Raw genomic sequence first — 17306 nt, forward strand, 5'->3', positions numbered from 1 at the left:
GAGATAAGAACAAGGGAACAAAGGGTTACCTCCGGCTCGTTGTCGACGATGGTGGTGTCGTAGGGGTTCTCCGGCGCGTCGTACTGCACTTGGTTCGTACGGGTCCAAATCGACGGGGGACTGGACGGTGGCGGCGGCCGATGCGCCGGCTGCTACGTTGGAAGCAGCGACGGGGGCACTGGACGGGGCGGCGGCCGATGCGCCGGCTGCTACGTTGGAAGCGGCGACGGGGGCACGGACGGGGCGGCGGCCGATGCGCCGGCTGCTATGATGGAAGCAGACGACGGGGGCCTGGACGGGGGCGGCGGCTGATGTGCCGACAATGGGCATCTCATTCTTCTCCATCGCCGGCGGTTTTCTTCGGGGTTTTTTCTTCGGTTGTGGAGAAGATGATGGGACATGGGAGGCGGTTGCAGTGAGCCAGTGAGAACGTGCGTCGAGGGAGAGAAAGAGGGGCTCTATAAAGACGAAGGTGGCGTGTACCGCAACACGCGTCCGCTATGCACGGCAACACGCGTCCGCTATGCACGGCTGCAGCGTGCACCGCTACCCGAGTCTAACCCTGGGACGTTTGGTGTACTCAGTTATAACCTCATGCCTTATACAGAAATTTTATACGTACTCAGTTTTCCCCTCGAGGACTTAGACCGGCAAGTGCAATATACTCAGTTTTACCCTCAAGTAGCTGGTCAACGAGAGAGTCAACAAATGAGATTAACATAGCTAATTGAGTCATTTCATGCGCAAAAAAATCCAAAAAAATAAAAACATAGTGGCAACTACTCATGGAGTCTTCCTACGCAACCTGCCACCTAGAAAACCTTAACAAACATATATAAATCAAGTTTTACCACAAATTGCCACTTCTCGGAATCACTAGTGTAGCTATGAAGATGCATGGTTTTCCACCCAAACCCCTTTGCAAAACATCTTTCCCAAAACATAGTTTGTCTAAATGATGCCATAATTGTCACACTCATGTATATTTGAATTGCAAATAATTTGATGTAGCCCAATATGAATTATATTGTACAAAACACACATTTTTCATTTTGTAATTCTTTTGTTTGAATCCCTTAGTCTATTTACTATTTATGTGCCCTTGGATTCTTAGTACTACTCAGTTTTGCCCTCAAGTACTGTCACAAATGCTGCGAGAAGCCCAAACTTATCCTGATTGGTTGAGCCGTTGTCACACGGATCGACTCCACGAACCGTTGATCCAGCGATCTAACGGGCAGTATACCCCTATCCGTCTCTTCGTGGCAACCTCTCTCTCTCTCTCTCTCTCTCTCTCTCTTCGTGGCCACCCATCTCTCTCTCTCTCTCTGTCGGTGGAGAATGAAATGACGAGTTTGCCACTTAATATATAGTATTGGTATAAACATGAGGCATACATATTTGCGGATTTCGGTGATTGCATTATTTGTCAGCCCTCTAACAATTATCAACTATCTTGAGCTGTCCCTTTCTTTTAGGGAATATAGTTTGGGATATAGTATTGGTATTTTGAAACGGCCTAAAAGTGGTATAATTTTGTTATAAACATGAGGCATACATTTTTGCGGATTTCGGGGATTGCATTATTTGTCACCCCTCTAACAATTATCAACTATCTTGAGCTGTCCTTTTCTTTTAGGGAATATAGTTTGGGATATAGTATTGGTATTTTGAAACGGCCTAAAAGTGGTATAATTTTGTTATAAACATGAGGCATACATTTTTGCGAATTTCGGCGATTGCATTATTTGTCACCCCTCTAATAATTATCAACTATCTTTAGCTGTCCTTTTCTTTTAGGGAATATAGTTTGGTAATTTCGGTGAATGCACACACTAACTTTGAAAACAACTACAAGTACATGTAACTGAATAATGGATTTGTAACTAGGTATCCCGTGTAACAACTTCTAGCGCCTGGTGAGCAATGATAAGAATCCGATCGTAATTATACAACAAAAAAAACAACCAGCCATCGGATTAGCTTGCTTCTTCAACTCGATCAGCTGCCTTAACTGCTTGTTCATTTTCTTCAGTTCTCCCTTCACTTCCACCAGTTCTGCATTGGGAGCATTAGGCATAATCGGAAGGTCCCTAATCGGAACGGCTCCTCTCTCCGCCGCATTCTCTACAGCAAGTCCCCCCCCTCCCAAATTGCGCCCCCCAATAGCGCCAATTGATTCCTGCAACTGAAGCCTCCGAACATACACATCGATCCACTCGAAATGCCTGCATTTCTTCAAGATCTGAAAACAACAACGTGAACCCTAAATCCCAAATTCGAGGGAATAACAAGAAAATCGAGAGAAAACAGAGAAATTGGAGCGAGATCTAACCTTATCCCCCTCTCTATATGGCAAGCTCTCGCATGCAACGAACTCACGTCCACGGTTGCCGTTCTCGTCCGTCTTACGGATCGACCGCTTCGAAGGCTCTGGCGTGGGCGGTCGGGGCATCTTGTCAAAGGCACGGGTCCATACTGCGGCCATGAAGAACGGGAGGTCGAAGAGAAACTAGACATCACCCGCGTGCCGGAGAAGGGCTGCCGGCGCGAGAAGAAGAACAATGGGGCGCGGAGAAAGAAAGGGGAAGCAATGGCACGGGCACGGGCGCGGGGCTAGCTCGGGCTCCCATTTTGCAACGGTCACCTGGGTAAGCTGTGGGTCCGGCGCGCTCACGTGGACAAGTTGTGGGTCCCATGATGATGCTGGATAAGTGGAGACGTGTCCACTGCGGGGCACCAACAGCGGCCCCACTTGCCGGCACCAACCAACGTCAACTAAACGGGATTCCTTCCGTCCGAGCTCTTTCTGCGGGTTATAGACAAGAAGTTGGGGAAAACTGAGGAAAAACTAAGGAGCTGGGGAAAACTGAGTACAACTAAGGACCCGAGGGCACGAAAATAGAAATCCCTAAAGATTTCATTCTCGTTATATCATATGTTGATATGTGAGCTTAAATGATGAGTAGTGGTTTGAACCCAAGATATATCTTCGCGGTGTCATATCATAACACTCATATATGGTGGCCTAGGCCACCGCACTCTTCTTCGTGAAGAGTTGGAGTTGTTTGGATTTTCATTGGATTTTATTGACATCTCCTTGTTTATGGGAAATCACTCATTTTTGGCCTTCATTTGCATTATTTGCAAAAATGAGTGATCATGTACCATCTCACTGTTTGGCGTATCTGTCCTAAGCCTATCTCATCTAAGACATATCCTTCACCTTCTCCAAGTGCACCTTGTTCGTGTCAAAATCCTATTTTTGGGCACAGTTTCATGTTCCACCGGAAGTTCCGGTCGTTTCGACCGGTACTTCCGGCTGGTATCTTTCGCCGGTTCGGCCTTGTTCGTGACCAGCCCGGGTGGTTCTGCGAGACCGGAAGTTCCGGCTCCAACGAGCGGAACTTCCGGCCTTAAGTGGCCACTATATAAGCTCGGGCCGAACGGGTGAGCGAGTTCCATCTTCCTCACTTTTCCCCTTTCCAAGATCTATTTGGTGGTGCTCCTCCCCTGTGACGGCTGCTGCTCCTCCGGCCGGATCTCCCTCCTCCGGCGCTCCCCGCCGGATCGTCTCCGTGGATCGGCATCCTCTCCCCCTTCTCCTCCATGGCTCCCCCCGGTTTGTGCCCTCTCCCTCTCTATGTGTGGGTAGACCTCACTAGATGAAATATAGGGCATACTCTAGGCAAAGCTATGGTAGAAATCCTCTAGATGCCTTTCCTCTACTAGATCGTGTTTAGGATGTCGTGGTAATGCGGTCCTCTTAGCCATTGCCTCAGATCTGGTGAGAAACTGCCGCTGTTTTCGAACAGCCGGAAGTTCCGGTCCTTCACGCCGGAACTTCCGCCCGGGGCGGAACTTCCGCCGGTTCTCACCGGAACTTCCGGCCTAGCGATTTTTTCTGCTGTTACCCGATATCCTGTGCATGCTCTGGTGTTTTGGCCTCCTTGCTTATGTGCACTCATTCATCATTCCTATCATATTGATTTCGTTATCAGGTGGTTCCAAGAAGAGAGGCAAGGATCATGTGGATGAGGTTGAGGAAGAGCTTGAGCAAACCCGACCATCCAAGCTCACCGCTCGCCAGCAAGCTGCAGCCTGCTCAGAGGCACAAGTCACCGGCTGTTCGTGGGAAGAACATACATATATCCGTGAAGGGCATGCAATATAATGAGTACAAGGAGCTCCGTGACATGAACCCTTACCTCACCCCTCGGAACAATAGGGTTGGGGATAAGCGGTTCCACAACAAGACCCAAGAGGAGATATTCTATGAGATCTACATACCATTCAAGAAGGGGGTAGCCCCTCAACATGCTATTGACACCGGGAAGATGGCCGCTAATAAGCATGTGTGGAGAGTTTGGGCTCTATCCCATTATGGAGCTCAACAAGGACTATGATGTTGGGTTGATTCAACAATTCTATGCCACCGTCCACTTTGAGCAAGATGAAGCAAGAACATTTCGGTGGATGACTCATGAGAGGCTCCTTGAGTCTAACTTGGCAAAGTTTGGAGCCGCCCTTGGATATCCTCGCTACCGGGCGTTGATGCAAATGGTTGGAGGTGCCATGATAGCTCATGGGCTCAAACAAGGGAGGTCTTGGAGCACCTCTACATCCCCGGCTGGGGTGTACCGGGCAAGAATGCGGATCTTCTCCCTACTTGGGATATCATGCTTAGAGTCTACCGGGAAACCATTGGACCGAAGGGTGGCAACCTTGATGAGCTACATCTTTATGAAGTGGATCTTATGGCCAACTCTTTTGCTAAGAAGGGCACCGGTGAGAAGCTTGATGTGATGGACTACATCTATCATGAGATGTGGTCATGTGTGATGGAGAAGAAGCTTCCCGCCTATGCTCTGTACATTATGAAGCTCATTGAGGACACTTGGATGGAGTCTTGTCAGGCTAGACTCGTTCAATCCATTCCACTCACTCTCACATCCCATGAAGTGAAGTCGTTGAGGGCCAAGCGCCACAACTCTCCTCTTGAAGATGTTAACCCCATGGATGAGAAGCCACCTAGCTGGGCCTCCAAGCTAGCACGCCGCATGAGACAGATCTTTTGCCTCACCTCTGCAGTCAACCACCGTCAGTATCAGCAGCATGTTGAAGCCAATAAGTCAAGGGTGCATCAGAAGAGCATCATGAGGGCCCTTGAGGTGGAAGTGTCTCCCCCCGGATCCGAGGAGAATGTCACTCCGGAAGCTGAGTGGGTCTCTAGTTATGGTGTCCCTCTTCCTCCGGATGGTCTTGAGATCGAGTCTCCTCCGCACACTCCTCCCTACCCCGACGCTACATCGAACCTCCCTCCCGGCTGGGCTAACGCCGACCCTTGGGGCGCGTAGTTTCTCTTTTTCCTTTTTGGTGCTTTGGTGCCAAAGGGGGAGAATGAGACCTTATTAGGTTGCTCTTCGGTGGGTATTTGCATGGGGGAGTCACAAGCTCGTGTTGGCTTTGGTTTTTATTGCTTGTGATTCTATTTATCTTTATGGTGTCGAACTATGTCTTAGCTATTTGGTTTGTAAACTCTATCTGTATGCTTGGAACCTTATTTGTGTATGGTAAACTCCGTATGTGAGTCTTCCTTGGTTATCTATGTGTGCATGATCTTATTATCCATATGCTTATCACTATGTTGTATTGCTAACCCTTGGAAGACGGATGCAAGATATAGGGGGAGCTTCTTATGTACCATTGCTCATATCTAGGGGGAGCTCCTCTATATCTCTCACATTGTTGTTTACATTATCCATTCCTTGCAAATACTTGTGTTGTCATCAAACACCAAAAAGGGGGAGATTGAAAGAACATTTCCCGCCCTTTTGGGTTTTGTGTGTTTGACGTCAACACTATGTATATTTTTATGTGTGTTGATGTAGACAGGTACAAGCTATCAAAAATTATGTTGGATCGGTGAATTGCTTTAGCTGTTCTGAAGTTCTGCAGTTTTTCTGTGACTGGCGGAAGTTCCGGCCCCAGCGAGCGGAAGTTCCGCCCGGCTTATTCAGCAGAAGCTCCTCAGCGCAGTTTGGCCACAGCTCCTTTCTTCCTGACCGCAAGTTCCGGTGAAGTTGGCCGGAAGTTCCGGTCGGCGGAACTTCCGCCCAACTTCCGGGCAAGTTCCGGAAATGCAGATTTGTGGCTCAGTATAGTCCAGTAAGGTTTTCGAGCAATTCCGGAACTTGGCCGGAACCGGAAGTTCCGCCCAAGTTCCGCCCCTTCTTTTGCTTTGCAGGATTTTTATCAGAAGCGGAAGTTCCGGCCCAAATGGCCGGTACTTCCGGTGGAAGCCGGAACTTCCGGCCGTCCTGGCCGGAACTTCCGGTGTAAGTGAATTTCGTCCCCAACGGTCAGATCTGAAAGCTCCACCCATATAAATAGCTTTCTTCTCCAAAGGGACAAGTTGCTCAATCATTGCAAGAAAAATCTGCCAAACTTCACCACCATTAGAGCCACCTCAAGAACACAAGATTTGCAAGATCTCCTTCCTCCCCCAACCAAAGCTCTTGATCTTTGGAGATTCGAAGGAGAAGACACCGATCTACATCCTCACCGAAGCGTTCTTCATTCCCCCCTCACTTGTTTGAGGGATCTCATGCTAGTGTTCCTATTTGGTTCCCTAGTTGATTTGTTGTTGATGTGTTGTTGTTGATTGTTGTATTGTTACAGATTTGGGAGCCTCCAATTTGGTTGTGGATGTGTGCCCCAAGAACTTTGTAAAGGCCCGGTTTCCGCCTCGAGGAAATCCCTTAGTGGAAGTGGGCTAGGCCTTCGTGGCGTTGCTCACAGGAGATCTGAGTGAAGCCTTCGTGGCTGTTGGTTTGGCTTGCGTAGCAACCACACTCCTCCAAACGTAGACGTACCTTCTTGCAAAGGAAGGGAACTACGGGAATCATCTCCGTGTCATCGCGTGCTCCACTCTCGGTTACCTCTATCCCACTCTATCTCCTATTGCGTAGCTATATCTTGCTTAGTTGATATCCTTGTCATATAGGTATATTAACTTAGTTGCATATCTAGAGAATTTACCTTTGTGCCAAGCCTAAATTGAAAAAGAACTAAAAATTGGTTAGCACCTATTCACCCCCCCTCTAGGTGCGGCATACGATCCTTTCACCATTTACATACGATACCGGTTCCCTTTGTCGCGCGATACTTTACTTATCCAAGGTTTGATCGTCGCTATCTCTATACCTAGTTCAACCTCGTTACCGATAAGTACTCTTTACTCTCGTACCGTGATATGATATCCCTTGTGATCGAGTCACATGCTTGCAAGCTAGTTGGATGCCATTTCACCGGGAGGGCCCAACGTATATCTATCCGTCATTTGGATGGACAAATCCCACTATTGATCCACGCGCTTCATCCTATACTTTCCGAACACTTAATTCCACCTTTATAACTACCCATTTACGAAGTAGTGTTTGGTGTCATCAAAGCATCCATCCAATGTAGGTGATTAACATGATATCATGGGCGAAGGATTAGGTTACTATGTATCTCAAATCTTGAAGCACAACGAACTTAATGACTTGATCATATGCTACGCTTACTATGGGTGTATGTCCATCACATCATTCACCTAATGATATGATCTTGTTATTAATAACATCCAATGTTCATGATCAGGAAACCATGATCATGTATTAATCAAAAAGCTAGTTTAACAAGAGGCTTTACGAGGGACCCTTTTATGTTTACAAAACACACAAGTATTAATGTTTCCGGTTAACACAATTATAGCATGGGATGTAAACATTTATCATGAACACTAAGATATAATAATAAACACTAAGATATAACAATAAACACTTTTATTATTGCCTCTTGGGCATATCTCCAACAAAAAGACCATTTGAATTTATCATAAGCTGAAAGGTCTGAGATGGTAAACATAGAGGGGGGTGAATATGTTTCTACAAATTTTAATTCTTTCTTTGTAGTATTAGGCTTTGCGAAATATAAATGTGAGCCTAATACAAACTAGGTGAGGCAACCTAGATGATAATGCAAGTAGCTCAAGCACGAAGGCTCTCACAGGATAAATAACACAAGTAAAGAGTTCGGTTAGAGATAACCAAAAGCACACGAAGACGAAGATGTATTCCCGTGTTCCCTTCCTTTGCAATAAGGTACGTCACGTTCGAAGAGGTGAGGGATCCCACGAAGGATTTCCCAAGCGCCACGAAGGCTCACCTTCTTCTCCAAGCTTATCCCACGAAGGAATAGCCCTTCCACTTGTGGTAGACTTTGAGGTAGCCTCCAAATATTCACAATCTTTGTGAGGAGCAAATCCATAGCCCGTATGCTTCCGGACGATTCTGCCCACCTAGGGTTTCCAAGAAACCCTAGAGAGCGGGTATCTTGAAGAATACAAGGGGAACAAGATTTGGTTTGGTTAGACTGTAGATCAAGACCTCCTCTAGCTATTCCCTGGAGGTATTTGAGTTTGGGTGGAGGAGGAGGGAGATCTGAAGCTGTTGGTGCTTGCAACAATGGAGTATGAGAGAGAGCTCAAGAACATAGTATATTGTAGTGCCTAACTATTCTGAAGTAGGTGAATGGGTGTTTATAGTCCAGGTCGAAATCCAGCCGTTGGGGAGTGTCCAGCTCAGCATCTAGTCGAGGTGGCCGGTCTGCCGGGTGTGCCACCAGACAAGCCGGTGAGGCGCCCGGTCCTGCCGGGCCACAGACCGGGTCTGCTGATAGCTTCCGGGAGAGACGTCGGGCCGACACCGGGCGAACATTGAAGACTTACTGTAACATGTCCGGTGTGCACCGGGGTGGGAGCCGGCCTGTGCCAAGCCGTCCGACAGGGCGCCAGGCCGGCACCGGGCAAGTGCTGAGTGCACCATGGATCTTGTCCGGTGTGCACCGGCACCATAGCCGGTTGGCGCCAGGCCAGCCGGTGCTGCCGGGCCGTGTGCTGGACTGGCCAGTGAGACAGCTGGTCCACCGGGGTCATCTTCAACCTGCACATGTAAAACAATGTGTCCCCTCTTTTCATCGAAATGGGAGGTCTCCCTTCTCCTTCCAGTTCCACTGATACACCAATATGCTTGATGGACTAAAACCTAGAAATAATGTTGCAGATAAGCATTAGTCCAATACTCTAGCTACAGTGTCATTGTTACCAAAATAATGGATAAGGGTAAAATACCCTTACATAAGCTTTTTTGACAACAATCTTTATCAACCCATTTAATTTTTTTGGATGAAGCTTAATTGTTTCATGGAAGGTTACTTCCTCATCTAGGATATTCCTTCCTTGCATAATAAATCTTAGTGGAATGAACAACATGTCCAGCCTTCGAATTCAGCCTTAGAGTTATGTTTTTTGTGAAAATTTGAGGCTCACGTTAAGAAGATACATAGGTGTATTGTTGGATCCATTCTTCTTCATTAACCTTTGGCAACGAAATTATCTCACCAAAATTTATGAGGAATTGGTTTAAATGTCCAGCATGAACAATGGTGAACAGTTCTAGCAAGTCTGATTTAATGATCTCCTAAATTTTGATAGAACTCAGGTGGAAAGCCATCCTTCCATGGGGCTTTGTTGTGTTCCATTTGAAAAACTGCCTTCTTTTACCCGTCCTCGGAAACTTGGGGTATGCCATCTTTTTGGGATTCGTCCAATGAGAATTTTATTTCTTCAGGTTCCCAAAACAGATTTTTATAATAACATTTTATGTATGATTTGAGTTTCTCATGTATTTCGACCTTGCCTTTTTCTTGAACCAATTTCTTCTAGTGTCTACCATTTGCAGTACTATGAAAGTATCTTGTATTTAAATCTTCCTCCAAAATAAATTGTGCTTTTAAAGTTGGTACCATTTAAGTTTATCTTAACACAAAAGGCAAGCAATATGCACATTGTATCGACTTTTTAGTTTAATCTCTTGCGTAGACAACAGTCGTACTTCTACAATAGCTTCTAACTCATCTGTTGGCTCACGTTGCCAGCACAATTCTCTTTAGTTCTTTTTTCCTGCGAACAATCTTCTTTAGTTCTTGGAAAGGTCCTAATCTTACTTGTTGTGGTGTTAGCGGCTAAAAGGGCTTGCGCTCGGGGAAAGGCTGAGGTAGCAATCCGGGCATCGATCGCTTTAGGTGGATGATTCTTCATCATGGACCGCGAAGCATTTAAGGAATTAAGCGGCTTTTGCTATATTAGTTAGCCACGGAATGATTGATGGTATCATCGCGAACGAAATAATGGTTGGTGGTAGCACACACATACAAACTGTCTGGTCGAAATGGAAACACTTGGTTTTCAATTTGCAGCACGCTCGGCTGCTATCTGTTCAGACTTCAGTGTTAGCCAACCAATTGTGATAGAGAGCCAACAAGCTCCCATCACTGGATTTTTAAATTCACGGCGTAATCATATTAACTATCTTAGCTGGCTAGCCAAACTAAGACATAGAGCCACTGTCAGCAGTGTGCATGATCGATCATTTATCCATGCATTTCGTGTTGGTTGTTCTAAGTCAGTGTCTTCGGGATTTGACGACAGATGCAATCAAGGATTGCTTTAGAAGGGTGGAACGCGATGTAGACATCGGAGGTCCTGGCACAAGATTCGTTGTAATAAGGTCTTAACTCTTTTATTTTCCTTTTTGCACATTGAATTCTATTTTCCTTTAGTATTTTATCTTGCAGATTGAGGTCTTCACTCTCACCAGGAGGAGGAAATGACAGCCCTGACAATCCTTGGCGCCACTTGAGTGGTAAGTGCATCAGCTCTCAAAGCATCTCTGGGTCAAAGACAGTGGCTCCATGTGCTAACTACATAGTAATTTATAGTGCTCCCTTGTATAGAGTAAGATTAGGAATCTTCGGATTCAGCAGATTGAGGTCACTTGATCTGGTGTCCTAAGTCGTAACATGCATGTCCGACACCGGCTAATACTCCCATCTTGTATCGTTTCGATCAGACTGCACATGCACAGCTCAAACACTGGGCGATATCCTGCAATATTCTAACAAGAGCTCCATTTGACCGGGGTTCTAATTAATCAAAGGGCAATGATAAATATCGCATCAGTATAATAACATAGCAAAGGGCCAGCATGTATGTTCAAACGATTCTTCTATGCAGGGTGTCATGCACGCATGGTCTGATCGACTGAGAGCGACGGCTTCGGAAACTTGCTGAAGATGTTATGATTTTGAGTGGCCTAGACATAATCGGTACATCCTAATATATCTCTTAGTTTGGCGTTTATATCGTTTATGTTATGTGAATCGCCTGCTCCACTCTGTATTTCGTTTGCTTGCCTTCAAAATAATGCTGCTGCTATTGTCGCTCGTTTAATTCAGGAGCTTGTGATGACGCGATCGACCGATTCCCTGCCTGGCTTTCCATTAGTCGGCGTGCATTATTGTAGCAGAGCAGTTGGAACTTGGAAGAGAGATGCCTCGAGAAGTGGAGGAAGGCATTGACCTCGATCCATCGACTCATGTGCTAGCTCTCGGCTATATACACAGCTCCACCCACACCAACTCCATCTCTCCCATCCCACTGCTCCTTCCTCATCCTTGCCTTCCAGCTGATCACATCCATCCTGCATTGCATCTAGCACAACTCTGTTCTCCCTGCTCCTGTTCTTGCCATCCACATGCACCGTTTCCCTCTCCTCAAATCCGAGAAAGATCGGAGTTTTTCTTGAGGTAGAGCTGGGCACCATTCCCCTTCCCATCCCTTAGCCAAACCTTGAGAAAAAACCTGTGAAGCATGTAGAACAAACCGTCTCAAGCATCGATTCAGATCCACCAAAAAAACCACAAAAAAATCACTTCCTTCGTAGTCCCTCAGAAGTAGCAGAGTTGCATACCTAGCTAGGCTGGATTTATCCCCACTGAGTCCTTAGCACAAAATCTAGAAAAGCCTCCAGATCATGTAAATTTGTCCACCATCTTTGCTTTGCCACCCAGACCAAAAAACACCAAAAAAAGTTGACAGAAAATCCAATCATGTTTCCCTAGCAGTAGACGTCAGTCCGGTCTCGTGATCCTGGAGCCAATCCTCCCACAGCCGTAGCATTACCCCTGAAAAAACCATCAAATCATGTAATTAGTGCAGCGCATCCCCCTATTTCCATTCCACCACATTCGCCAAGAAAAAACCAAAAAAATAGAAGAGAGAGTTGGCTGCTTAAGCCGCGAGGTGCTGTGATGGAGGCGGCCACCACGGGGGCGGAGACGCCGAACCTGTCGACGCCGGCGACGCCGGGCACGCCGGCGCCGCTGTTCGCGGGGCCGAGGGTGGACTCGCTGTCGTACGACCGCAAGTCGATGCCGCGGTGCAAGTGCCTGCCGGTGGACGCGTGGATGGCGCCCAACGCCTGCGTCCTGGAAATCCCCGCGCCGGACATCTCGCTCACTCGCAAGGTACGCCATGCACTGTGCACATTGCGCGCTGCTCGCCATGGATGAGTTTCCCCTCTTCTTCCTTCTTGCGTTTCTGGAAATGGATTTCTCTTCTTTTCCGAAATTGTGCACGGGGCCTTTTTTTCAAGTAGGTAGGTGCCGCATAATGTGTAGTGCGTGATGGTATAATCCTCTAACTGAATGCACGGCGACCTTGAGTCACTCACATATGGAGCCGTCCGATGCAGCCCCACACGTGTTTGACTCAAAGTCACCTGAATTACGTCAGCAAATAATACCAACCAACCCCAATTTCATAATTTGGTTCTTCCGGATTTTTCTTAATAAAAACACTTCTCTAGGTAAAATAGGTTTATGTGGAAATATGTTGGAGAGCGTTTATGCAACCGATAGATAAAAATACAGCCTGATTTTTGTCAGATCAAGACGAAGAAGCTTTGTTCATGTATATAAGGTCAAGGGAAATACAATCTTCTTCAATTATATGAAAGATAGAATCAGGAAGTTAAACTAATAGACTGCCTGATTTTGAACTGTCCTGAAATGCTTTGCAAGCTCGTATGCTGCACTCTTTGGATCCGTTTTGATTTTCGTGAGTGGTGCTGAAATTGCCAAAACAGTTCCCTATGGTCTCTGTAATGAAATTGAATTTCTAAAGATTATATCCTAATAGAATGTCTAACCTCTTAATAGCACCTTACTAGAGTGCAGTGTTTGCGCTCCTGAGCTTAAGTGAATTTGGTACTTAAAAATTCAAAAACAATACTCTAAAGTTTCATAAAAAAATCTAAAATAAATTAAGGTGGATAAATGCACAAGTTCTATACATGTTTGCATAGTTTTGATAAATAATACATTGTACCTCCGGCTACACAAAAACCACAAATCGTGGCATCGAGATGGCAAAAAAATAACTCTATTTTCTTCAAATATTTGTCTTCTTTGTGAAGATGACATATGAAATGATTTTTGATTCAAATTTGGTCATACATACTAGACATGTGTATGCACTTGCCAATTTTAGGAATTTTTATAGAGAAAAATTGTAGTTTTTTAAATCGAGCTCACAAGAGCTCGGGTGCTAAACCCACTTTTCGCTTACTAGTATTTGTTTTTAAAAAAGAAACACTGACAAAATAAACTTGAACGTGAATTCATGTAAACAGAGCATTTAACTTATGATGACTCTCCCATAAGGTATTAAAAAAACTTGTTTTTCATTCCTTGGCCACGGAACTATGACTAACGATAATATTTGCCACCCCATATATACAATAATTTGTTACAAAATATGATGGTTTTAGAGTGTGGATTTTTGTAGCTCGAGGCACACATAGCTCGTTTTTTTTTTTTGAAAATTTGAAAACGATATTTTAAGGTTTCAAAAAAGTCTTTAAAATCTTGATGTAAACAATGTTGTGATCTGCATACGTGCCATCTTGAAATACCGTTTATTGTGGGCTGCATAAATATAACAAAATCTAACATATTTTGAGATTTTGAAACCTTGCACTGTTCACTACTGTAGATGTCAGATTTTTTCATTTTTGTGCATCCCACAGTATAAGGTATTTCAAGTTGAAATTTTACACCATGGTATAGCACAACATTGTTGACATTGAAATTTATTTTCAGATTTTTGAAACTTTAAACTGCTGACTTTGAATTTTTTTAAAACCGAGCTACATGTAGCTCAGTCTACAATGATGGTTTCCGGATTGTTGTAGTATATTATTTTTTATAGTATTATCAAAATTGTGCTAGCTTGCTAAAATTTTGAACAAAGCATCCAAAAAGAGTTCCAATGTGATGACATTATATTTGAATACGAAGGTTATACACATTTGACAACATGTGCATTACACTAAACTTTCGAATTCAATAAATTTCCGCCTCCACATTATTTCCATTACTCGAATGTCACCCATTAACAAACTGGATTCTGTTGTGAAAAACATGTACGAACTACTTCCTTTGTTTCCGAAAATAACGAGTATAACTAATTTCAAAAGTCAAATAATGCAAATTTTTACAAGTGATTATAGAAAAGAACTATCAACAACCATAATGGTATATGCATATCGCATAAATATATTTCATGATTTATTTAGCAATATTAGTTTTATATTGTTTATCTTTCCGTTTCAGCGTTGTGTTTGCGTGCCACAAAATAGTACCGAAATATTTTCTAGACGGGCTGGGCCTCGCTCCTTCTTTGTCACAGCACATAGGCCATGAACCATGGGTCCTTAAAACTGAGCACTGCGTACGACGAAGTGTGGCTGTTTGTTTAGTACCACCCCGCCAGTTTAGAAGCCGAAGAACCAGTTTATAAGGCGATGATTCCACATTTGCAACACGACCTTACTTAGACAGGATCTATTCTATAGGATCGTACCGTTGCATCCTTACCAATAAGGAGGCAAGCACTTCAGTCTGGCTGATGCATTCTGACCTCTAGACCAGAGCGTGATTAACGGCTTGGGTGCCTCTGATGGAGTCTCATCCGGTGGCTGTAGATGATCGTTCTTGCCTGGCTCCGGCTTGGGCATTACGGCCTAGAGGTTGTCTGACAGACTTTCCTTTCTTTTTTTGCTTTTTTGACGAATGGTGCCAATGGCACACGGAGCAGTAGGAGCCTGAACTTTGTAGTAGCATGTCTGCATTGCCAGCTTGTGTTTAAGTGAAGAGGGTACTCGTTGTTGCCTGCTAATGAGACATGAGCAATGCGTTAACTGACGAATGGCATTTGTGCAGCTGGGCGCTGAGTTTGTTGGCACGTTCATCCTCATCTTCTTCGCGACGGCTGCGCCGATCGTGAACCAGAAGTACGGCGGCGCGATCTCGCCGTTCGGCAACGCGGCGTGCGCGGGGCTGGCAGTGACGACCATCATCCTGTCGACGGGGCACATCTCCGGCGCGCACCTGAACCCGTCGCTGACCATCGCGTTCGCGGCGCTGCGCCACTTCCCCTGGCTCCAGGTCCCCGCCTACGTGGCCGTCCAGGTGCTGGGCTCCATCTGCGCCAGCTTCGCGCTCAAGGGCGTCTTCCACCCCTTCCTCTCCGGCGGCGTCACCGTCCCCGACGTCACCATCTCCACCGCCCAGGCCTTCTTCACCGAGTTCATCATCACCTTCAACCTCCTCTTCGTCGTCACTGCCGTCGCCACCGACACCCGAGCCGTGCGTCACTGACCGACCCACATCCTCTTCTCCACTCTCTTCAAGGATTCATCTGCAATTTCTTCCCGTTGTGGCATGCAGGTGGGCGAGCTCGCCGGGATCGCCGTTGGAGCAGCCGTGACGCTAAACATCCTTGTGGCCGGGTAAGCTGCGCAACGCAACTTGCACCATATGTGAACTGAGTTTTCCGAGGTAGCCCATCCTGACGCGTGCGTGCTTGTCTTGCAGGCCGACGACGGGAGGGTCGATGAACCCGGTGAGGACGCTGGGACCGGCGGTGGCTGCGGGGAACTACAGGCAGCTGTGGATATACCTGGTGGCGCCGACGCTGGGCGCGGTGGCCGGCGCCGGCGTGTACACGGCGGTCAAGCTGAGGGACGTCAACGGCGAGACCCCGCGCCCGCAGCGGAGCTTCCGGCGCTGATCGATGCGCGCACACAACTCCGATCCCATCCGTGCGTGTCCGGTTGGTCGCTGAATGCTGATCAACGCTTACTTATTACGATCTCTCTGGCGAGCTGCAACTACTACATACAGTACTACGATTACTACGATCAGGTATGATCGGTCCATTACTACGATTTCCAGTTTCCAGTTTCCAGTGAGACTGCCTTCATACCGTGAGTCGCTCTGCTTCGTTCAGAACGACGTGGACTTGTGTTTCAGTTAATTTGTGAACCATCTGCGGTGTTCGCCGCTCGGTCGTGTAGTGTCAGTTTCAGTGTCAAAATAAACGCCGATGCGCCGGCTGGCGGGCATCTGGCCGCGTGAATGTACTGAACCAAAGACTCCTTTGATTAAGTGGTATACTGTATGTCTGTATCCATCTACGGTTTCTCTTTCTTTATGGAGTAAGTTGCACGAAACATCAAGTTTTGGAGCAAGGTACTAATTTATGATTTTTTTTACGGAGGACCATAACTTCTGGATAAACCGTTGCACTGCATCTAAATACATCCATTTTCGCATCAAGTATTATAGATCAGCGGGAGTATTAGGTTAGTTAGTTTGACATCATACTTGACAAGCGGAACTCGCACCGTGGCGCTTAGTGGAAAACAGGCCTAATATCGTGGGCGGCCAGCTGCGACGAAGGCCCAACCTTTTGTCACGGGTCGTTTACCACCCGCGACATAAGGTCCACCACGTGGCAGCCGCGGGGCGCGCATGGACACCCCCTATTGTCGCGGGTGGTAATACAGCCCGCGACAAAAGGCCCTCTATGTGGCGCCCGCAGGACGCTCCTCCTTTAGGGTTTGAGGGGTACAGCAACCCCCCTCCCGCCACCGCCCCGTTTTATTTCATTTTTTCATTTCAAAATAAAATTCTCATATATTTGAACGCTACTAAACAAGTAGTACACGTTCATGCATTATATATAGATCGAACAAACAAACATTCGAAGCAAAAGTCTATTAGTAGACTCTTTACATATACATTGAGCTCACGACTACTGGGACTAGAGCTCGTCGTCTATTCAAACTATTACAAGGGGATCATGACCATTTCCTATTTTGAGTAAACCTGGCTTCGTCTCATCGCCACTTCCTCCGCAATTCCTAGTAGGTGTTCGCGTGGTTTGAGCTTCTCCCTCATGAACTCGACCTATATAGGAAAATGAATATGACTATATCAATCTTGATACGAAATATTGATGATAACAAATTAAAGTTGTGAATGTTATTGCTTACGTTGAATCTATTATCGTTCTT

At 46.1% G+C, this 17306-nt stretch overlaps 1 protein-coding gene and 1 non-coding gene across 2 annotated transcripts; both read left to right on the plus strand.

Annotated features, from left to right (window-relative positions):
- The first annotated feature begins 11653 nt into the window (after positions 1-11653).
- On the plus strand, positions 11654-16420 carry LOC124708610 (aquaporin NIP3-1-like). Its single transcript, XM_047240292.1, has 4 exons — positions 11654-12411; positions 15169-15594; positions 15676-15737; positions 15823-16420. Exons 1-4 carry the CDS (start codon positions 12196-12198, stop codon positions 16016-16018), a joined length of 900 nt encoding a protein of 299 aa, XP_047096248.1. The 5' UTR covers positions 11654-12195; the 3' UTR covers positions 16019-16420.
- On the plus strand, positions 14770-14990 carry LOC124650793. Its single transcript, XR_006987207.1, has one exon. It is a non-coding gene; the product is annotated as a small nucleolar RNA U3 (small nucleolar RNA).
- Positions 16421-17306: the final 886 nt, after the last annotated feature.

The sequence above is a fragment of the Lolium rigidum genome, chromosome 4 (assembly GCF_022539505.1).
Source record: "Lolium rigidum isolate FL_2022 chromosome 4, APGP_CSIRO_Lrig_0.1, whole genome shotgun sequence".
NCBI lineage: Eukaryota > Viridiplantae > Streptophyta > Magnoliopsida > Poales > Poaceae > Lolium > Lolium rigidum.

Excerpts from the sequence above, each read along its gene's own strand:
- LOC124708610 (XM_047240292.1), top strand. The coding sequence starts at position 12,196 with ATGGAGGCGGCCACCACGGGGGCGGAGACGCCGAACCTGTCGACGCCG. Across the intron at positions 12,412-15,168 it reads ACATCTCGCTCACTCGCAAG|CTGGGCGCTGAGTTTGTTGG; the intron begins GTACGCCATGCA and ends GCATTTGTGCAG. Across the intron at positions 15,595-15,675 it reads TCGCCACCGACACCCGAGCC|GTGGGCGAGCTCGCCGGGAT; the intron begins GTGCGTCACTGA and ends TGTGGCATGCAG.